This window comes from Lissotriton helveticus, chromosome 1_1 (assembly GCF_964261635.1).
Source record: "Lissotriton helveticus chromosome 1_1, aLisHel1.1, whole genome shotgun sequence".
NCBI lineage: Eukaryota > Metazoa > Chordata > Amphibia > Caudata > Salamandridae > Lissotriton > Lissotriton helveticus.
In genome coordinates this window covers 465131732-465154924 of record NC_136057.1, presented here as the reverse complement: position 1 = coordinate 465154924, position 23193 = coordinate 465131732, and the positions used below count along the sequence as shown (strand labels likewise).

At 45.4% G+C, this 23193-nt stretch overlaps 1 protein-coding gene across 2 annotated transcripts in view; it reads right to left on the bottom strand.

Moving 5' to 3' along the window:
• EFCAB6 (EF-hand calcium binding domain 6) overlaps positions 1-20752 on the bottom strand; it is an 803637-nt gene extending 782885 nt beyond the window's left edge. For both annotated transcript variants that reach the window (XM_078673866.1, XM_078673867.1), the window contains exons 1-2: positions 20635-20752; positions 1555-1702 (exon numbers count right to left, since the gene is read on the bottom strand). In XM_078673866.1, the coding sequence (XP_078529992.1) occupies positions 1555-1696 (142 nt within the window). In that variant the 5' untranslated portion in view covers positions 1697-1702; positions 20635-20752. The remainder of the gene's footprint in view (positions 1-1554; positions 1703-20634) is intronic.
• Positions 20753-23193: the final 2441 nt, after the last annotated feature.

Sequence of the window (23193 nt, the reverse complement as noted above, 5' to 3'; positions counted from 1 at the left end):
TGGAAATATAAGCATCAGTTATCAGTGTGCTTAGAAATGGAAGAAGTGTGGTACAAAGCAATATATATAAATGTATATATATACACACACATACATACACACACACTTTTTTTTTTATCAGTCAGCAATTAGCATTCCCACCTGCTTTTTCCAGCTCTCAGATATGGGTCATATACTTTCCTAAAATCTCTCTAGAACTTTCCATATGACAATTTGAGGTCTAGTGTTAAATTCGATCTCTAACCAACCTTTGTAGTGCCAAGATTCGTTTATGTGATAGAAGAGGCTATAGTATATAAGGTATACCAATGCTTATCTTTCATGCAATAGCCTCTTCTATCACAACCCCTTTAAACAATGCTAAAAGTCGACCCAAAAATATCTTTAACATAGTTAAACAGACAAGCATTCCTCCAGCAGCTTTTGTTCTCACTGACTCGAATACCAAATGTGAGGAATTTGGCCTATTTGCTGCAGAAAATGCCTATAAACTGGTCCATGTTTTAGGAGATTTGTCAGAGAGAAATTATCATCAGTATTTCCAAAATGTAAACCATAAACCTATCTGATCGCACCCCCACATTCTTCAAAACGGACCCTATTTCGCAGCTTGTTCCCCACTAGATGAATCTCATCACTAACTCTGCTGACCAACGTGAATTCTACACCGCTTTTAAAACTAATCATCACCCCTTCTAAAAAAAAACAAAAAAAACTGTGGCTCGTCTTGATGATTTAAATAACTTCCCGACCCATCACTGTTCTGACTTTTCTAACAAAGCTAATGGAAAGCAGTTTTATACTGAAATGATAGAGTTCATTGGTGGTAATGAACTCCACAATGACTTACAATCCTGGCTCTGATCTGACTGTGCACATAAAAGGCCATGTGCCAAGTAACTGGAGATGTTTGGCGTATGCTGGTCAATGGGGATTCCTACCTTTTCATCCTTCTCAACATGGCAGCAGTTGTCAACTTTGTCAGCCACAAGCCCTTCCTGGATATTCTACAGAATAGAGTGAGGACTGCTGGAGAGAATCCTCAAATGGTTTACCTCTTGAGTAACTGCTCACAGCAGATTAAACTTGCCAGTTCTTTCTTCATTACTCTTTTCTACTCTCAGTAGTTATTCAAGAGTCCATTTCTTGCCACAACTCTATTTGAACTTTATCTTCAACATCTCTGAGTCATCCGACCTAATTCTGGTGGAGCCCTTCAGCAATATGATGATGACACTCAACCTAACTTGAAACTCTCCCTTCAGAATGTTATCTGTCTCCTAGTGTCTACTCCAGAAACTCTCCAAAAGTGGAGGTTTCTCAGCAACTTAAACCTAACACCCATCCCAGTTCAATCCTGGGAGGAGTTCTTCAATATCCGTGGTAGTAATCAGCGGGTCATTGAATGATCCAATCTTTTGGTCTGGATGTCTCTGTTTGAAGGGAATATATATCCTAGAGCAACCATCAAGCCATAATGCTACATCAGAATGTAAATTAAGATTGTCTTTCTTCTGTCATTTTCGTAACCTATGGTCTTAATTAAAGACTTACTTGAAGATGATTTCACTGTGGATGAATGACTGCTCCGTGATAATGTTCTGTTTGTTGCAGATGGAGGTCTTACAGCAAAAGTAATCCCACGTGAATGAGGGCGTAATGTATGTAGATTTGAGGCACTCAGAACACTCATCATGTATCGCTACAATGAGAACCGAAACAATATCTCACTTTACATGCTACACAATTGTTAAGATAAAATTAATTCACAGTAAGAAATAACAATATTTACATATAAAGTACGCAATTGTTTATTAATAGCGAATTGGGACAAAATGCGTATACAATATTCCCTGGTGTCTCCCAAAAGCTCCCAATATAATAATACTTTATAAATAAAATTGTCCTGCCATCGATATGTAGGTTTCCATAACGTTTACTGCAACAAGCAAATAGGCCATGTAATAAGCCAGCTGAATTGATCAAAACAGCAGGCCCTCCAACACAAGACACCCATAGGATGAACCTCAGACATATTTTGGCAGTTGGAACCAGACTGTTACTATTAGAGCATGACCAAGCTGCTTTACATATGCCTGGATGCTGTCTGCATGGTAGACAACAAAACTGACTGTGATGCAGCCCTCGGTAGTTCTCAGTGGCTGAGATTAATTTAAGTACTCCACTCATCACTTTTTGGTATTTCTAAGTGTAATGCCATAAGGGCATCTGATATGTAGGCATGGGTCCTGTACTCACTGTGTCACTGAACAGAAGATTAACCCTGCTGAAGAAGCATAAATAGGCTGATACCAGTCTGAGGTTTGTTTATGTTCTTGTTCAGAAAAGACCTGGCCTCGCAGCTGGAGCTGGACTGTTTCTATTGGAGAAAGACCAAGACTTATTTTCATACGATTGTGTCTTGTCTAAGGTGCCATGGTGGACAAACAATTATTAACTGGGATGTAGCACAAAGTAATTATCAGAGGCTCAGATAAATTAAAGCATTCCATCCATAACTTTTTGTATTCCTCAGATTGTGAGGCTTTTGCCTGCTGCACGGGGTGGTAAAAAGTTGAACATATTTAACTATATTAGGGCCCACCTATTGTGGACAATACCAATACTTACAGTAGGCTTAGGGTCAGCCTATGGCTAACCACTGATTAGCTTTGATTGTTTGTCATGCTTCTTGTTAGATGGCTTTATTCCCCCTTCTTATATCTGTCCCTTCCCTGAAACATAGCTGTACCATTCTTTTTAATGAGTGACTTGTATCCTTTCACACCTTACATCCCAAGAATGACATTTTACTTGTATGCTCAGCACTCCAAGGGAGTACATGTGTTTTCTTGCTCTATCCATCATTGAAAGTGTCCATACTCAAATCACGCCATCTGCGCTATCTGTGTTGTTGTCCCATCCCTGCCAGCTCATTCATTTCCCTATTCCTCCCTATACTGCTTGCATTTTTTTAAATGTGTTATCTCCAAACCAACCCATAGGTTACACCCACCTGCTGCTCATTAGCTCAACATACGCTCCAGCAGTGCTCTATTTCCTCCATGTTGAATTATTTTTTTCATTTTTAAAAAACATTTTGGAGGACCCAGAAGCTGCACTCTACTGACAGGCTGCTCTTTTATGTAAAGAAAGTGTACTTTGATGCACTTTTTATATTTTTTATTTACCAATCCATAATGGTTGTTAAACCCGTCAACCTTAGGGTGGTCTTCCCCCAAACGTTTGCGATCACCCTCCTATTTTTCTGAATTTGTTTTTGTTGACCTTCGGACTCTGGGCACTTCATCACTGATAACCATTTCTAACCATTTCTAAAGTGCTTGTGCTCGCTCCCTAAAACATTCAAATTGACATACACCTGATTGGCATATTTAATGCACTTATTAGCGACCTTTGTTTGCTTAAATATTAGATTGAGAAATAGAAAGAAAATCCCTTGTAGGCATATTGACTCGCTAAAAAACTGTTAGAGAATTGGCATTTTCCTGTCCTAGCTATTTTGTGCATGCAGCCTGTTCCAGGGTCACAAGACTGCGTGTAGCGGGCAGCTGGACTATGTTTATTACTCCCAGGCAGACCCACAATAAAAGTATTAGATGTGCCTGGGTGGGCCATCACTGGCAGGTTGGGGTGGAGCTTGGCACAGCCCTACTTGGAAATCAATAGGCTGTGCCCTGTTTTCAGACAAAATTACTGCACACTATCTCAATGAGCCTATAGTCAGGCTGGAGCCAGGGCAGCAGAGGCAGGAAATTCCAAGCTCTTCAAACGGATCTCTAGAAACTTCTCCTTCCTTAAAGAAGGCACCAGATATAAAAATAAGACCCTGAGACCCACTCTCCAGTTCACTTCCTGGACCTTTGTAAGAGGACTGCCTGCTGCTGTGGTCTTCGGTATACTTCAGAAGAATAGTTTCATGCTCCTGGAAGGGCTGCTCTGCTGCCTGAAGCTTCCCTTGAACCCTTAGAGGCCTTCCCTACTGCTTGAGTCTTTTCCACAACTTTGACACATGAGTACCAGAGTTACTCCAAGGGCTGGTTGGTTGGCCTCCTGATCAGAGCTTCAGGGACAGAAAAGGCTCCAACCATCTTCAACCCAGAACTGGACCCAGCCTGAGTGAGTCCTAACCCTTCAAGTGATGCTTCACCGGTCCTGGACCTTGGAAGCGGTGCTAAATAGGACCAGGTAGCCAAAAGTGCTCTGAGTGCCAAGAGGCGAGCAAGACCTAGCTGCTTAATCTGCCCAAGGTGCATCACCGGTTAACTTGACTTCACTGCAGCTCCCGCTACATTCTTTTTTGCAGCAGTAAATCCTGATCAGCAGTCCTCCGCAGAAGGCAATCTGGTCTTGGGTAGCCCTCGTCTGCTACAGCTTGTAGCTTTGTCCCTTTCAATATTTTCGACATCCAAAAAAAAAGACTATGTCTGAACATTGAAATCTTCACCACAACTGCATTCAGTGGCTCGCCGATGATGACATTTTTTCCTTGGACTGCGTGTGCAGTTTACCCATCTGAACTTTACCTTCTCAGACATTTTTCTACAAAATGTCTTCAAAGTCTGTAGGTAAGAGCCAACTTTGACCAAACAACTTTTTGTATCTGACCAGTGCTTTAGTTTTTTACTTTGGCCCTATTTTGCGCAACTAGATGTCCTCAGTTGGCACTTTGACTATTTAGACACTAAGTTTTACCTTAAACTTTACGAATTCAGAACTCCTTTCTACTAATTGAATTTTTGCCCTTTTGGTGTCATATAATTTATTACATTTTAACAAAATGGTGTGGGGTTTTACTTGTGTTATGTTTTTACTTTATTATTGTTTGTGTGATGCATAAATACTTTACACATTCCATCAAAGTTAAGCTGGACTGCTTTTGTGCCAAGCTACCCGAGGGTTATGCACAGGTTAATTTTGTGACTTTTCTAGTTCACCCATACAAGGATTGTGGTTGTTGTTTGAGCAGAGTTAACACCCCACTCAACTAATAACCCAATTTCTCACAATGGTTGTCCACCATCTTAGAGCATACATTAAAACAAAAAGCAAAAACAAAATGGCCAACACAATATGAAATTTATGTGTGCATGCATGGTGATACACACACACATACACATCATTACATTTTTTTGCCAATGCTGTCCAGCTTTGCCAATAATAACCATGTATTTATTTTTCCGATACTGAATATCATTGGCAAAAAGCATTGGCAAATGCAACATCTGCATTGGGAAAGCCAAACGGTGCTCTGTATTGGCTTCGCCAATGCTGGTCTATAAAGAAACTATTTCTGCTGAAGGGCTTAGTCGTGACAGAATAACATAAAAATAGGTTCCCTCGAGGAGCGCTAGCAGCCTTTACTTCCAAGACACCTGTAATGAAGTGGTGTAAAACGACATTCAAGTTTGTAAAAGACCAAATGAATAGGCCTTGGCTGAAAACTATTCTACGTTTGCATAGTTTGCGCAACTACGTGAATTGCACGTAGCACAGTGCAAAAACGTGTAGCGTTGTGGGCATTTTTTGCTTGCTCGCCGTCCTCATCGCCTAGTTGCCGACCGCGAGCAAAAAGACATCCCGGCGAGACTTTTTCCACGTTCGCGATCAGCAACATCAAGTTGCCGTTCGCGAGCATGGAAAATAAACCTCCCGGCAAGATTCTGAACGCAAGGAGGTGAGGTTTCTCATTGAGAGTGGTTGCGTATGCTCGCGATGAGAAACTCCCAGTCTGCGTTGAGAAAACTGCCGCTCGAGTAGAAAGCTACTCGAGCGGCATAAAACGACCGCTTGCACTGTGCAAAATGCCGTTTGCAATGATTGCACAGTGCGGACAAGCATCCCGCACCGTGCAATCATTGTGAACAGCATTTCCTACCGCACTACGCAGTTTGCGAAGTGCTACGCGTAGCTCGCAAAGTGCACTTCGTGTAGCTACGCGTAGCGCTACTACACCAAACTGCGCCCAGGGTTACAAATAAGAACCCATATCCAAGCCTGTGCAAACAATGTGTATATACATTAAAAACAAGTTTTTGATAAACAAACAAAATAGCAGTAGGTGATCTTTGTGGCTGGTGCAATGATAGTGAATAGTGCAAAATGGTGAACAATTGTGCTAAGGGATAGATAAATAGAATGATTGTTGATTTAAAAAGTATAAACTTTTGTATTGGGGAGCCCAGGTCTCAACGACCATATAGGTTCCACTCTTGACAAGCATTCATTAATGTTAACAACAAGTATGTCCACGTTTCCACCCCTAAGTATCAATTTGCATAGGAGGCTTCCTCAGAACAAAATTAGTACATACCTACAAATAATAAATAGTAGACAGAAATATTAATAAATAATGTGGAATATTCATAGTGTCTTTGAAATCAGTTGTGAATCAACCAAAACAAATCAAGGAAAGATTTATAAAATGGTGTGTGAGTTCTTTCACTTTAATCATTAATCATTAGATTGCATCTCACTTTTTGGCAAAAACACTTTTTAAGTGGTGTGTTGATTTTTTTTTGGGGGGGGGCTTGTTGTTTGGAACCTTACCATCCACCTCACATCCATTGTATCTTTAGTCCTGGAATTTGAGTTATATCACCATTGTCCTCTGATGGTGTAGGACCCACCCACTGTGAGGGTGATGAATGTGACACTATGGTGTGTCTTTCTTAGTTTGGCGCACAACCCTATTAGGTACCCGTTCCTTTTTTTTGTGTGTGTTTTATATACAATCATCAGTGTATGTGTCTCTTTTTCATATCTGTGAATGTATTCTGTTCTGTTCAGGATACAAGCTCTGTGTATAAGTAACCTTATTAAAAAAGTAAGATTGCCTCATTCTATGGTTTTGATTGATTGACAAATGATTTCTAAAACACTATGAACATTCCACATTATTTATTATAATTTCTGGCTACTATTTACTATTTGCAAGTGTCTACCAATTTTGTCCAGATGAACTCTCTGCTACAAATTGATACTCACTGGTTGAAATGTTGACGTATTTGTTGTTGACTTCAATGAATGCTTGTTAAAAGTGAAATCCATATGGTCATTTGGGACCTGGGCTCCCCATTACAAAATATATACATTTTAATTCAACATTTGTTCTATGTATCTATAATTGCGCAACATTGTTCACCATTTTGCACTATTCACTAACACTGTGCTGTCCACAAGCAGGCCCTATTCCGATTTTCTTTGTTTTCAGTAACTTGTTTGTAATACATATACCCATTGTTTGCACAGGCTTTTGCATTTAAATATGTGTACTTATTAATTTTCACCTTGCCTCTTCTTCATCACCCTATCACAAAGAAGTAAAGCAGTTTGGTTACTTGCGATCCAAAGGCTCTGGTAGACTACTACCAGTCAAGGCCTTCTCGAACTCAAACCACTAACCAAAAACCCATTATCTCAAGAAAAAAGTAAAGACACTGACAAATAAACCTTAGAACATCAGTGGAAGACAACCCAATGACAAACTGCTTTCCAAAGTCACACAAATTCACAAAGTCGCACAGAGGATCCAAAAACTGGTCATCCAAAAAGCAAAAACTTCTTTTGGATCTCCAAAGCAAAATGCACATCCAAAGAACTACAAAGAATCCTCTCTGAATTCCGTAACCTGGAATTCCCAGTTGCAAACATTCCTTACTTGCAAGCTCTTGCGGACAAGAGGTAAGACCCTGGAACACTGTCTCAGAAGCAAGTCATCCTGTAACCCCACCACTCCGACAAACAACTAGTCATAACCAACTCCAAGCAATGCTCTCTCACCCAATTCAAGGACCTAATCAAGCCCAGCAGCCTTGTTGGCTTCCTATGCAACCCTTGTCTACTTCGACCTTCTAAGGATATTCTGTTGACCAATAAAACCAGCATCTTAGCAAGAACCATCACCAAACATTTTCTCCAAACACCTCAATAGGAGAACCTTGATCCAGGGGACCCAGTAAGCTATACCTAGGCAAATGATTGGAAGAGTTGCCTACATTCAGACCTCCATCTTCCTAGAAGAAAACAACCCATTCTCTGAACACCAAACTGTCTTTCATCCAGGAAGATGAACCACATTTGCTTTGATTTCCATCTTGAGTGACATGAAAATCACTGTCTAGAGACAGAGTTGCCACACAATTATTTCGGGACATGTCTGCCCCTTTTGACACAGTACAGCCCTCTACCCTATTATGATAACTGGAGGATTTTGGCACCTCTCCAATCTTATTCTAAGTGTATCTCAACTAATTACAGCGCCTCATCAAGTCATACAATTTAACCTGCTAGAACCACTTCGAAGACACCCAGACTAGTCGCAAGGTTCATGACCCAACAGATCTAAATGCCTATGGCCTAGATGACTGCCTTTGAGTAATGAACCAATTGATGTCACACAACCATCTGAATCTCAACTTGCTCTCACCTGTTGAAATTGGGAGATATATTACCTACAGCCATCTGGTCATCTCACAGTGTCAACAGAAGTAGGAAATATTGGAATGAGCTAGGAATCCCTCATTTCACTTTTTTCTCAAGTGACGCAAATTATCTGAAGCACCTTCTTCACCATACAAAACACCTATGCATTTAGTTTCACTTAATTTCACAGAAGTTTCAGTAGTTTCAGATCACAATCAGTCTGGTTCTCTTGTGCTTGGACAATGTAAATGGGTGTTACTTAGGAATAACTCTCTCCCTACATACTTCAAGGAATATAAAAAGTAGCAAGTCAATTACTACACTTATATGACCACATCACTGCACTCATGTGAGCAATTAACTGACACTCTTCATTCAGTGCACTTTTTAATGCCCAAAGGCCTATCAATAGCACAAAACCATCTTTTTTCCAAGTGAGACTTTGGTGATACATGCACAATAGAATCATTGGCTCTAGATTGGCTTCCCAGCTATTTCACCTTCAAGGAGATGTGCATCGAATAGAAAACCTCCTTTTCTGTTCATGCAACAAACTCTAACACTGTTTTACTGCAATGACAAGAAATACTCAAGAACAATTAGAATTCAGGAAGGCAATAAAGAGGTGGCTGTTCCTCAATAGACATACGCTTACACCAATGGCACTATACCATCTTGATAGAAGTGAGAGTTAAGGGATGCATCCAGATAGACCAATGTGCTCTAGACTGGCATCCCAGATTACCATCTCACCTTCAAGATGCTGTGCATCTAAATAGAACCCTTCTTCTATGTTCAGACATCAAACTCTAAAACTCTCTCCTGGCAAATATAAGAATCATTGAGGAACAATTGGAATTCAGGAGGGCAAGTACTATAAAACAATTGTAGACAGTCTCCTTCCCATGAAGTAGACTTAGTAACCCTTGTAGGAAGCTGGCTTTTTATGTAGTGATGTCAATGTAAGGGCACTCCATGAAAAAAGTCTAGACAACCCTTATTTGGTTTACAGGGCTTACTTTAATAATCACAAGTGCCATAATTGGGGTAGTGTGGTCAAGCAGCTTAGGATTATCAGAGGGATCTGTTAAGCATTTGTTGTACACACAGTCAATAAGAAATATGAGACCAATTTACAAAATTAAGTCGAGTTTTATATGAATTTAGACACCAAGATTTTCAGAATAGATTTAGTACATTCAGAGATTTTGATTGAAGGAGAAAATAGCAAAATAGTTCAAATAATGGTTTTGAAGCATGAGCCTTGAACGCTACAATGTTAATCTATGGGAGGTAAAACACATGTAGAAAAACGGTACTTGTAGTCGGAATTCAGAGGTGCCCTTTGGAACTTAAGCTGCTAGGGGGCCAAGGTCCAAAGTGCCACACCAATTTCACTTTGCCTGCCCTGGTATGTCTGGGTGCAGAGGTGCTGGTCGGTATGGTAGCCTTGAGTGCTACACCGGTAAAGTCAAGGCGACCTGAAACAAAAAAGCTGCAATGGGGGAATCTGGGACAAGTCCAGCTGAACCCAGGGGGGAGGGCTCGGGTCGTGGGGAACCAATAGGCCAGGAGATGCAGTCATAAGTAATGAACCTGGGTTGGGGGGAGGGGGCGCTCAGGTGCAGAGGTGCTTGGCTGGCCGGTGACTTGCGTCTGAGGCTCTCACGATTATCGGTCACCTGTAGAGAAGGGAAAAAGAAAACAGCAGGGCCAGTCTGGTCATGAATCTCATCTGTCCTAATGTTCCTCAAGTGCAGGAAGGCTTCCAATGTGGGGCTGTCTGGGCAGGACGAAAACAAGCTTTGGCTGGTGCAAGTGCCCTGGTACTCAGGGTATTGGTGTAGGGGGGCTCCTGGAGGGTCCAGCATCCCAAAACTCGGCAGAAAGATTGGATTGACCTCCTAGAGCCACAAAGACCTCTTCCTGAAGTGTTACACCCTCAGTGAGCCCGATGGCCAACAAGAGGTAACCAAGGGTGTCGTCTCTTTGTCCTTCTTCTGTTCCCAAGTGGCCTGGTGTCAGGTTGACCTCTAAATACTCAATTATGGAGTGTTTAGAGGATTACAAGGTAGTAGTCAATGGGTTACCTCCCCCTGGGGTAACTGCACCCCCTATATGACCACTTCCTGTGGTTGGTAGAGTGGGCATAACACTGACCCAGAAGTCTCTATCTCTCAAAAAACCAAGATGGTGAATCCCTTTTCTGGTTGTTCACTTCAGGTAGTCCACCTTAGAGTGTGACTAGCCTGTGAATGAAACACGCCTCCTTAATATCTAATTTCCCATCCACTCTGGTGCCAAATGGGCCCCAGGGCGTGGTATTCACCAGATCTAGGTGGAAGTAGGGTTGCATGTCAAAGGTGGCAGAGGCTTTTTGAAGCCTCTGGCCTTGATATACTAAATCGCCAACCATCCTGCTAGAGGAGGTGAGAACACCTTCTGCCAATCAGGCATTGCTCCTGACCTCTCTGAGAATGTGTTACAGCAAACAAATGAACGACGGAATGCTGACAAACCAAACATTCTCCCTCAGTGAAAAGATCTGGGTAAAATCCATTATTCTTTCGCCCACTACTCCACCCCAGTTTGGACCCAGCCATATGCAAATCCGTCTTAACCCTGTGCCTCATTGGAACAGTCCAGACTGAACTGCCAGGCCAGGTCCTCCCTGGACCAGAAACAAGCATCCTGGGACCGGTTTCAGGGTATGTCATCCCTCTTCAGCCAGGCTAGCTTGAATCCAGTGGCACAGTGAGCAAGGAACCCACGTCTCGGCATACCCAACCCACTTAGGGCACAGTGTGTTACAGCAAACAAATGATGGACGGAATGCTGACAATGCAAACATTCTCTCCCCAGTTAAAAGATCTGAGTTAAATCCATCGTCCTTTTGCCCACTACGCCACCTCAGTTTGGACCCATCCATATGCAAATCAGTCTTGACCCTGTGCCTCATGGGAACAGTCCAGACCGAACTGACCCATTCAGGGGGTCAGAAGCTTGTCTGTTGTGGCAGGCTGGAAGATAGCAGTCAGCTAACACATTTAGGGCCAGAGTACGAGTCCTGCGGACCTCGGATCGCCAGGCTCGTGGTGGTACGGCAGTGGCAGATCCAGCCACCGCTGCACCGGCGGTCTGACATCCCAATTATGACTAAGGCAGGCTAGGACTGACAGCTCTACCAGGGAACCGCCATTCCCTGGTGTAGAAGCGGCTGTCAGGGGCCGTAATATGCTTGGTGGACCACCACGGTCCCGCCAAGCATATCATGAGTTTCCTCTCCGCCAGGCTTTTCAAGGCAGTTCCACTGCCATGAAAAGCCATCTTTAAGGCCGTGAAAGATCTTGTGGCGAAGCGGACTTCCTCTGTGGTTGTGAGTTCCATCTCCCACTGTGAATCCCTTGCTTCGTATTTTCTGGGAAAAGTCCAAGCAATTTATCAGGCATTCCCTAGCACAGGGATCGATCTGGGAAGTTCTAATGGGACGTTACATCATACCACCCTGCTCTCTTTTCCCCCTCTTTCTCCGGAGAGGTTTGACAAACTTGCTTTGCGAGTTAAATCTGGCTCTCCATCTGATCCAGTAAGACCGGCTCTTTTTAGAGATCAGGCCTTTATGGGACGCTCTGTTGTGTGTTCCCTAGTCAACCTCTCCTTGGAGTCGGGGGTGGTTCCAACTAAGTGGAAGCAGGCGGTGGTGTCCCCTATCATCAAGAAGCCTTCCTTGGACCCGTCTAAGCCCGAAAGCTACCGTCCCATCTCGCTGCTGCCCTGGCCGGCGAAGATAACAGAGGCCCATGTCAACCTGGCCCTTTCAGAATATCTCGCCCGAACCAATGTCCTTGATCCCACACAAAATGGCTTCCGTGCTGGGCAAAACACGGAGACCGCTCTTCTTGTGATGGTGGAACATCTCCGTGCGGTGTTGGATGCTGGTCAGACGGCGGCGCTGATATTGTTAGACCTCAGCGCCGCCTTCGATACGGTCTCTCACAGTATCCTCCTGCATCGGCTCGAGGAGATTGGTGTCGGCGGCCAGGCCCTGCAGTGGTTCCGCTCCTTCCTCGGCAATCGTTCCTTCTGTGTTGCCATTCCTCCCTTCAAGTCCAATTTCCAGCCACTGGCCATGGGGGTTCTGCAGGGATACTCGCTGAGCCCCACGTTGTTTAATCTGTACGTGAGACCGCTGGCTGATGTCGCCAGGCAGTGGGGCCTAACTTTGGTCTCATATGCCGACGACACACAGCTGGCGGTTACTCTCAGCGGGGATGCGGAATTAGATGCCCCCAGGTTTTAGGATGGACTGAAGGCGGTGGCTTGCTGGTTGATGGGGAACTGTCTCCAGCTCAATGCCACTAAGACAGAGGTTATGATTGTCGGAAGGGGAGTGGAACTATGGGGTGACCAATGGTGGCCACCAGAGCTGGGTTCAACCCCGACTCCGGTGTCGGAGTTGAAAAACCTGGGAATCTGGTTGGACGCTGGTCTTACCTTCGTAGGACACACTAAAAAAATAGCTGCCTGCTGCTTTGGTCTGTTGAGAGGCTTAAGACCTGTCCTCAAATACTTCGACGCCCCAACCAGACAGCTAGTAATACAGGCCACTGTTATCTCCCGCCTGGATTACGCTAGCTCTCTTCTGGCCGGGGCTAACCAGGCTGAGCTCACTCGCCTGCAACGGGTACAAAATGCTGCGGCCAGAGCGATTGTTGGCCTGCCTAGATTTTGCTCGGTGGCGAGTGTCCTTCGCTCCTTACACTGGCTTCCAGTGAGGAAGCGTATTCTCTTCAAGGTCCTTTGTTTGACCTTTAAGATTTTGAGAGGCATAGGCCCTGAAATCATGTCCCGCTTTCTTTCTTTTTATGTCCCCACTCGCACCCTTCGCTCCCAAGGCCAGGCCTTTGCTGTAGTCCCTAGATACAGGCTCTGCCGTATGGGGGGATGCTCCTTCAGTGTAAAAGCGGCATCAGCTTGGAACTCTCTTCCGGTGGAAGTTCGCCTGCTGGAGGATCTTATGGCTTTCCGGAAAGCCTTGAAAACTTTTCTGTTCTAGTTGCCCCTTTTAATTTTCAGCTTGTTTTGATGTGCTTTTCACTTAGAGTGGTCCCTTCTAGTATTCCGCTTCTTCCTGTTGTGTTATGTTCCTTCTTATGTTCCTTCCTGTCAAATGCGCCAGGACGCTCCTTAGCTGGAGTAGCTGTGCGCACAACAAAAAACAATAACATAACATAACATAACAGAGAGGAAACAAAGGGGGGCCTACAGGGAACCCCTATGCCTCAGATATATGTGGATGCACACAGGCGACCATAACATGTGCCCCCCTGTGTGCATGCACATTGGTTCCTACATGGCATGGACTTACCATGCCATGCAGGAACTTTGAGAGGCATTCTCATTCCGGTCCCTCTTTAAAAGGCACTGCTGCCTTTTAAGTTCACCACAGGTGGAACCACTACACCGCCCACCCGCCAGACAACTGATCAGTATTATTCTGGAGGGCAAGCAGCTGCAACCTTCTGCAGAGCTGTGGCATGGCGGTTCAGCACCACTGTGCCAATGTTAGACCTTTCAGACCTACGGTGGTCTTTCCCCGTTTGTTTTTTTTGCCCTTGCCTTGTTTTTTCCACCCTCTTTTTCGTTGGACCTAGGTCTCCGGGCGCCTTACCATTGCTAATCAGTTCTAAGGTGCAGGTGCTCTCTCCTCCCAACATAGCTGCCACAGGCCCCTGCTACTGTGGAGTGGTCCTTTTAGTAGCACCCTAGTAGCCAGGAGCTGGCTTGGCCCTTAAGATACTGTTGAAATCCCAGCCCGCCTTTTCTGCCCATAGCTAGACTAGGGAAGCTCCTGGAACCTTCCGGAATAGGGGCAGGGTTTTCTTTTGCCGCCTTAGAGAGTGGTCCCCTGACCTGGGAATATTTAAGGAAAGGAAGGAAATCCTTTAGTTTGTTGGGGCATCACTGACCTGGGGGAACCTACGCAGGAGACTTAGGCGGTAGGGCATAGGGGAGAACCTATACCTTTGGGAGTGACTGGGCCTAGGCACTGCCTTCCAAGTTGTGTAAGGGATTCTAACCAAACCCACTGATCTGGCCTAGTGTGAGGGGAACCCAGGGACCCACCTGCAGTGAGCTACAGAATCCAATCTGTCCTCAGCCACCAGCTCAACCCCCTCAAGAAACTACCTACAAAGGGCGCAGGAACCATCAAGCGCCATGAAGAACACCTAACGGCACAAAGGTCTACTGGGGATCAACCAGGTACCAGCGCTATACCCATCACGTGCTCCCCTGCTCAGCCTGTGTCCCCTATGTGGTCCTGACCTGTCTAAACAGCTTGCACTGGACTGAACTGCTAAGCGCTCCCTTCCTAGCGCTAGAACTCTGAACTGCTGTGCCCCAGAGGTGCTATACTCATCTAGCGCCATCCTGCCTGCCATCTGTGTGCCCCAGAGTGCGGTGCTACCTGAGTGCTGCACTGGGGAAGCGCTGCCCGACTCACCGCCGCAGCCCGGGGCTTGACTGTAGGGCCTGTGAAGAGCGACCCGTTCCGTTTCTGCCGCGGCCCCCCCACCGCCGGCTGTGGTGCTGGGGCTGCTGTGCTGTGCGCCGGAGGCCGAACATCACCGCAGCGGCCCGGGCGCCTGTTTCGCTACTCCCCGCCGTGGCCCCGAGGTCAGGCAGGGCCGCCGCGGGATTCCTGGAAGCCGCGCTAGGCCTCGGAAGCCGGGGACACCCTCACCAGGTGACGGGGCGCCTGGCCGCGTCATTGGCTGCGCCCCCGCACTTGCTGCTCCGCTATTGGCCTCCGCGGCTTCACCCCCTCGCTGGCCGCGCTGTGATTGGCATTGGCATCTTATCGAGCAGGAGTGGCCTCTGATTGGCCGACGCAGGGAGAAGCCCCGGACCAGCCTGAGCATTGTCGCGGAGGGGGCCCAGAGGAGCGGGAGCCCCCTCCGACCTGCTGCAGATTCGGGGCGGCCCTTCCAACGGCGCAGGGCCCCGATTAGCCCCCATTGTGCCCCGCTACCGGTCCAGGACGCGAAGGCCTCCTCAGGGACCGCCCAACCGATGCCACATCACCGGAGGGCTCCGGAGAGAGCCCAAGCCCCCGCATCAGTTGGCAGCATGCCGCAAGGGCCCGGGAGGGTCCGAAGAACAAGGTAACCCCTGGGGGAGGAGGGCGGCCAGCTTAAGTGAACACGGGCCTCCAGGGAACCAGGAGGGGGTCCGAGATTGCCCCTCCCCTTGGGAAACTCTACTTGGGCCCCGTTGGCCCCAGTGGTACCCCAAAAGGGGTTCGGAATTGGGCAGTGCCCCTTTATTGACTGCTTGAGAGTGAAAAGTTACCCCCCTGCCTGGGAAATTGTTCTTCCCAGACTGCCTGCCTAGGAACTGATAAATGAGTTCTGCTGGGATGAATTATTTACCCACGCTGTTCGTGAGGAAATGTTGCCTGATCCTTTGCCTACGGAAGCGCTGCCCAACTCCCCGCCGCAGCCCGGGGCTTGTCTGTAGGGCCTGTGAAGAGCCACCCGTTCCGTTGCTGCCGCGGCCCCCCCACAGCCGGCTGTGGTGCTGGCGCTGCTGTGCTGTGCGCCGGAGGCCGAACATCACCGCAGCGGCCCGGGCGCCTGTTTCGCTACTCCCCGCCGTGGCCCCGAAGTCAGGCAGGGCCCCCAAAAGGGGTTCTGAATTGGGCAGTGGCCCTTTATTGACTGCTTGAGAGTGAAAAGTTACCCCCCTGCCTGGGAAATTGTTCTTCCCAGACTGCCTGCCTAGGAACTGATAAATGAGTTCTCCTGGGATGAATTATTTACCCACGCTGTTCGTGAGGAAATGTTGCCTGATCCTTTACACAAATGTTTTTTACCTATGCCTAATGAAATGTTGAAGGAATACTAAGAGAGTAGAATTGCATAGAGTTATCCGAGGAAATGTTTATTCCTGATTAAGGAAATGTTTACTCTTGCTTAAGTAAATGTTTATTTCTGCCTAATGAGATTAGTGAAATATTTATTCCTGCTTAATGACCGGTTGACCAAATGCCTACAGTTATCTAAAGAAGAATGATCTACTGAGTGAATGCTATATTGATTAATTTATTGCCCTGAATAGCTCGCTAACCCTGAGTTTCATCTACATAAAAGTGTATTGATTTTAATAGACCAGCTGGTGTGGTGTCAGTCATTGTGTGCATTTTCCTGGCTCAGTGTGTGTGTGTGCTGTATGGTCACTTTACACCTAAGCTTTCGGGTGCCTACCTGCTCGCGCTAAGCTACCCCGTGGAATTGGTAACCCCAGTTCTCACAGCCATGCTCTGCTGGAAGGTCGTAATTAGGCCCTACGATTCTAGTACGGTTACAAGGGGCTCCTCTAAGGTGCCCTCTGTGTGCATGTCTTCAAAAATTGGATACTGGAATCAGTACAGTTTAATTAAAAAAATTGTAATTTATACCAAATACCATTATTTTCAGTGATGCCATTGTGTAGCTGGGTAACTTGTAATGACCAGTGTCCAGTACATACCTTTAAAATGGCTTCCTTATAACTTGTAATGACTAGCAATGGAACTAGGGATCACAGGGGCATATCTGCTCAAGCAGATGTGCCCTCCCATGTACTATAATGCACCCTGTCTTAGTGCTCTAAAGGCGTACATAGAGCACCTGTAGTGTACTATGGCATTGCACACAGGGAGTGCGCAATGTCGTGTTTTCCGAATGCCTTGCACCATATCACACATCCTGTAATGGCAGTCTGCATGCAGTTTGTGTGTGGGTCCCTTGGGTGGCATATTACAGGCTACAGCCCTTAGGATCCCTCTTTAGTACCCCTGCCCTGGGTACCAGGGGCACCATTTACCAGGGTCTTACAAGTGTGCTAAAGTCCTTGCAAATTGGTTTACAATCAACATTTATGTACTTTTTCAGGAATGAGCACTGGCACTCTGGCATGGTTAGCAGGGACCCAATGCACTTCCAATCAAGAGCATCAGTAACAGTGGGCACAAAGTGGGGGTGACCATGTCTACATCAGGCACTTTCCTACAGCCCTCACAAAGAGGGTGGGTATCAGTTTATGCAAATGTATCTCTCAATCGTTTTTACTACACTCAGCACATAAATGCAGCTACAAGATAGCCACAAAGCGATCTAGGAGTAGTACTTAATTTGAGCCAGTGGTTTTCGGTGCTTGGCACGGCACTTAATTGTCGTCACCAGCACTTAATTGATGACACCGGCACTTATGATAGCTGCCACGTGGTGGTGCTGTTTTTATAATTTAGAGATGAGACGAACAGTAATGGTCTGTTAATTCAGTATGCATTAAAAACAACTAATACCTGCTGCCCACGATATTTTTATATCTTAGGGGGCCTGGAATAGGCAAAATTGTCACACTTGTAGCAGTGTGCTGGTTAGTAGTTGTGTAGGTACTGTCATTGGAAATGCTGGCTGTGGCAATGGGTGGTAAAAGCTGCAAAGGCCTCCCGACTAGAGCCCTGGCACTTATTGTTTTACAAAATAAACAACTTCTAAGAGCACCTCACAGGTCATCACGTATAACACCAAAACAGTTCTTTCATAGACAGAATTTAACCACACTTTTATAACCAAGGAAATGTATCTGAATAGCATCCCCAAAGGGTGCTTTGAGGTGTCATCAAGGCTCTGAGGTGCTATATAAACACAACTGCAATCCAAACATAATTCAGCATTTTGAGGATGAAGAGGGCTTTGGTGGCATAGTGCATAGAACGCTTCCATTCCTCTGTCTAGCTCATACCAACAAGCACATTCCTGTGCAACTTACCCAGCGTAGAGCCAAGGGTACAATCCTGTAATAGTAATACCTGCTATTTACAGTACTCGTTTCTGCCAACTTAGTCTCCATGTGTAATCTGTGACACCTTCAGCTAGGGCACAAGCCGGGGGTACACGCAAGTACACTGCGCCCACCCACTATTTTCAGCGGGTGGACTCCCGTCTACCCTGCCAAGAAGTTGAGACCCACAGAAGTATGTTGTACTTGTTCCGGTGTAATTTTCAGACACCGGGACACGTTCGGCAGCGCCTGTATGTTGCTGGCTTTCCATTCCGAGCAGCAGTGTCCTACTGCTGAGCCGAAGATAAAGGCCAAAGTTATGGGGCCATCAGCCCTCCTTTTGTTTGAATATGCTGACTGTAGCCAGCCTGGATACTCACACTTAGAAGTAAATGCAAGGGAAGGAAAACAAAGACACACAGCTTGTTATCTCTTCACAGGTACTTAAGAGAGGCAAGCGTTTGACTTTGTTCAGTCTCTGTATATAAGTGCATGCACTGTAAGAATATCTGACGTGGTGGTCTGTCCCAGTATTTACACAAATAACAATTTTAATAGCACTGTTTTATTTCTTTTATAGCGCTATGCATCCCAATGTAGGGTGTCAGAGCTCTTTACAAAACATACACATGATACATTGACAATAAATCATGTAAGTGTGTAAATCAATGTACAAGATAAGTGACATGAGGCAGGGTTACTAGGTGTAGGAGACACATGTCCATACCTTACTGTGCAGTCAAAATTATGAAAGGTGGTACATGCATACCAAAGTTCAAAAAAGTAAGAGTGAGGTTCAATAAATTCAAAAGTTCTGCGTGCAGATCGGGTATCACTCTCTGGTCCATGAGCGTCCTAATGTATCATGACGCTTTCATGATATCTTACTGTGCTACATTAGAAGGATTAACATTTTCGAACTGTAGGTAGCAAAAGGATCACTGTGTTAAAAGCAGTAACCCACTTACCTATCTACATAAAATAAATATCTGTCATCTGCATGTCACATGATGTATTTAGCAGAAGACACATTAACCTTCTATACTACTTTGATTCAAATGTACGACTTAACAAAACACAGATCTCTCCCACATTGCATTAACCTAGAGTTATCTCACCATTAGTGCTATTCCATGAAATTTACTGGGCACCTGTACAGCAGGTGCCTTAACCCAATCAAATATTTTAAAATGTAGACTTTGCAACCAATTAAGCAGAACAGATATACTGCCATGCTTTCTCCTTGTTGCCAATATGTTTGTGGTAGGGTTTAAAAATGTTTTTATTAATTGAGTCCCAGATTTTGAGTCAGGAATGCGCCACTTTTTTGGCACAACCCCAACGCAAAATCGTATTTGTTGAATCTCATAATGCGCTTAAATTTACTCATGATATACCTGATAAACATATGTGTGAGGTTTTAGTATCAGATGTCACTTGTTATGTCACTTCCTGTGATGTCATGTACAATCTCACGGGTCGTGACATCATGCACTGTGATGGCATGCGTCAAGCTTTCACTTGCATACTACCTAACTTGGTTAGTACCACCACTTCTTTTTTTAGGATTTGTGTCCTGCCTTCACCCACTCCTGCCTGGATTTCTGCCAACAATACTGCGTGCTAGGAGTTTTGAGACCGTACTATTCATTTTAAAAGCACAACTAAACCTACATGTCCCAGAATGAAAAATGCTATATACTGAAAAGACAGGAAAGACTGAAAGAAAGTGTCACACGTGACGCGGGACACTAGAGAGCTATACAGCAAACTGCAGAAAAAAAGCACCATGGAAAAAACATTACTGTTATTACTCATTAACTTTTTTTCCTGCATATACTTTCATCTGAAATCTCAAGTTAAAAGGGTGGTGAAAATGAGAAATAAAAACGAGAGCCATGTAAACTGTGCCATAGTCCAACAAAACTACATTTGTGGATATTTGTCTCCAACTGGTGGATTCCACAAAAAGAAACTCACAATAAAGACAACAGGACTAAAATATTTGTTCACAGTACTTTCAATTAGAATTGTTAAAAACGTAGTATAGCGTAATGTAGTTTAGATGTTTTGCTCACTTTATAATCTGTTCAGTGCAAGTTACTGCTCCAATTGTTCAGCAGTTTTAACTTGCTGGGGACCATGTTAACATAGCGGTGAAACAGCAGTGCACACTTAAGAACCATAGACACAGTCTTTTCAGACACTGGGACCGCGAAATTATGCGTAGGCAGCAAACGAAGGACTTTACATTGTTTGTTTAACTGCATACAACTATTTCATTGCATGACAAAGAGTAGTATGAGGCTAAGAAATTGATTGGGGACTCTACCTCGTTTACTTCGTGTCCAGTCTTACCTGCTTATTGTCTCCGCTCTCTTTTCCGTCAAAGAGTTCGTTCAGTAGATCACACTGTAGTGCTCCGGGTTATATGAACGCCACATCAATGCTTGCAATTCCCTTTCCAGTGTTTCAATGACGCGGTTGCCTTAGTAACCAGGAAGGTGAGTGATTGGCGACAACTCACAGAGTCCGCAACAACGTCTGCTCTGATTGGATGAGGTGCCTGCATGCGAGCCCAAGAAAGAAAACACAGCCAATTTATTATGCGGGACTTCTGTAGAGTGTGCGTTGTGTGTGTGTATACTGAAGCTACAATATGTCCGTGTCGCTAGGTAGCTCAGAGCCCGGTCATTTTAGTGGTTCACAAAATGGTCTAACAAATTTGGAAGCTCCGTCTACTTTTTCCGTAAAAATAACTTTATTTTTCTAAGTTTATGCATTAGGGTTTTCATCTTTTGGGGTGACCAGCCTTCCGGGACAGTTCTGTATTTTGTTACGTTATCCTCGCAATGTTTATAACTGTTCCACAAGTCCGAGGTTTTATGACTAACATTAGCCAGGGTCGTGGCCACGGAGGGGTTGGGAAAAATTGAGGGCTGGGTCCGTGAACCAGGAGAAAGACGAAACTCAGGAGGAAGTCGGCAAACTCTACTTCGGGTCTGAACCTGAAAGAGACACAGAGCCGTAACATCCAAACAAGTCAAGAGAGTCAACAGCAATCCAGGGGGGGAAAAAACAAGGATCAAAAGATTTGCAATAACATCAAACAGATTACAGAATAGAACAATGCAAATCAAATACAATGGGTGGGATAATCCTCGCCTCCTTGTCCTTAATAGAATTGAAAATTCTTGTCACATATGTTTGCAAATTTTGAATTCTATGTCAGGACAGGAGGCTCCGATTATGCTTGTTTAAAGCTGTCCCACAACCACAGACGCAATACTATCAATTGGTTTGTAATAAAACGTTTTGAAAACTGAATCAGAAGATCAATCTGCGGCCTTCATAATGTCGAAAAGAGTAACACCCATGGAAAAAGCTTTAGAAGCCATAGCTCCACGCGAAGAATGCGCACCAAACACAGATACATCAATGCCCGCTTCGGACATAAGCCAACGCACCCAGCGCGCCAGAGTAGCTGGAGTGACAGGGCGAAATGGTTTCTGTAAGGCAATTAACAATTGACCCTGCATATCTGAACGTAAAGAAGCAGTACTTACCTCATAATCCTTGAGGCATTGCACAACACAAAGATTGGGATGTGCGGGAAAAGACGGATAAGTAATGAAAGGAGTATTAGACTTAGTTCGTCTGGAAAGGCGAAAAGAAACACCCTCAGGCGTGAAACTGCGACCCGCAAGATCTAAAGCGCGGACATCTGACACACGTTTACAAGAGAGAAGGCACAGCAACATGGTCAATTTAGCGGACAATTGTTTACGGGATAAAGACGGATTGGAAGGCCAGGCCTCCAAGAACCGCAGGACAATGGAAACATCCCAGAGAGAGACATACTTAGGAGTGGGAGGCTTCGAGAGACGAATACCTTTAAGCAATTTGGAAATGAAGGGGTGCTCACCAGCAGGCTTGCCATCAATCTGGATGTGGCCAGCTGAAATAGTGGAACGAAAATTATTGACTGTCCGATAAGCCAGACCTGAAGAAGCCAGGGACGCCAAAAAGTTAATGATCAGACAGATATCCGCAAAAACGGGATCAACTTCCCGTTGAACACACCAATCACACCACCGCTTCCAAGCACCCTTGTATCGTTTGTGAGTATTGGGAGACCATGCCTCACTAATGAATTTGGAAGCGTCGCTAGAAATGCCCGGGATCGTCCAGCGATCCCCGAGATCCGCCACGCCAGCAGCTGGAGCGAGCCCGACAGAATTAGGGGATGCGGATCTTCGAGAGGATCCAGCAAAAGATTCCACTTCTGGGGAAGAAGGAGAGGAGGTGCGCAACACATTTCCAGGAGAACCGGGAGCCACACTTGAGCCCTCCAGAGCGGAGCAATCAGAATCAGGTCCGCTCGAAACCGTTTGGTGTAAGCTAGAACTCTGGGGAGCATCATGAATGGGGGAAACGCATAGCACAGAGTCGACGGCCAAACCTGGAGAAAGGCATCCGTGGCTAGAGCCAACGGATCCGGTCTCCAACTGTAAAATCGCGGAAGTTGCGTGTTGAGGCGAGAGGCAAACAGGTCTATGTGACACTGACCCCAACGCCGAAGAATGGAACGGAACACTCGAGGTTGAAGCCTCCAGTCGCTGAAATCCCGAAGATGTCTCGAGTGCCAATCCGCAATCTGATTGTTTCGACCCGGAAGATACTCCGCAATAACAGTGATCCTCTGCTGTAGGCAAAAATGCCAAAAATCCTTGGCTATCTCCGCCAACACCTTGGACCGAGTCCCGCCCAGCTTGTTGACATAGCGGACTGCGGACATGTTGTCCATCCAGAGAAGAATGCAGCAACTGCTTTGAAGGGGAGAGGAACACTTGATCGCAAAGGAACCCGCTAGGAGTTCCAGACAGTTTATGTGGAGAGACAACTCCTGAGGGGACC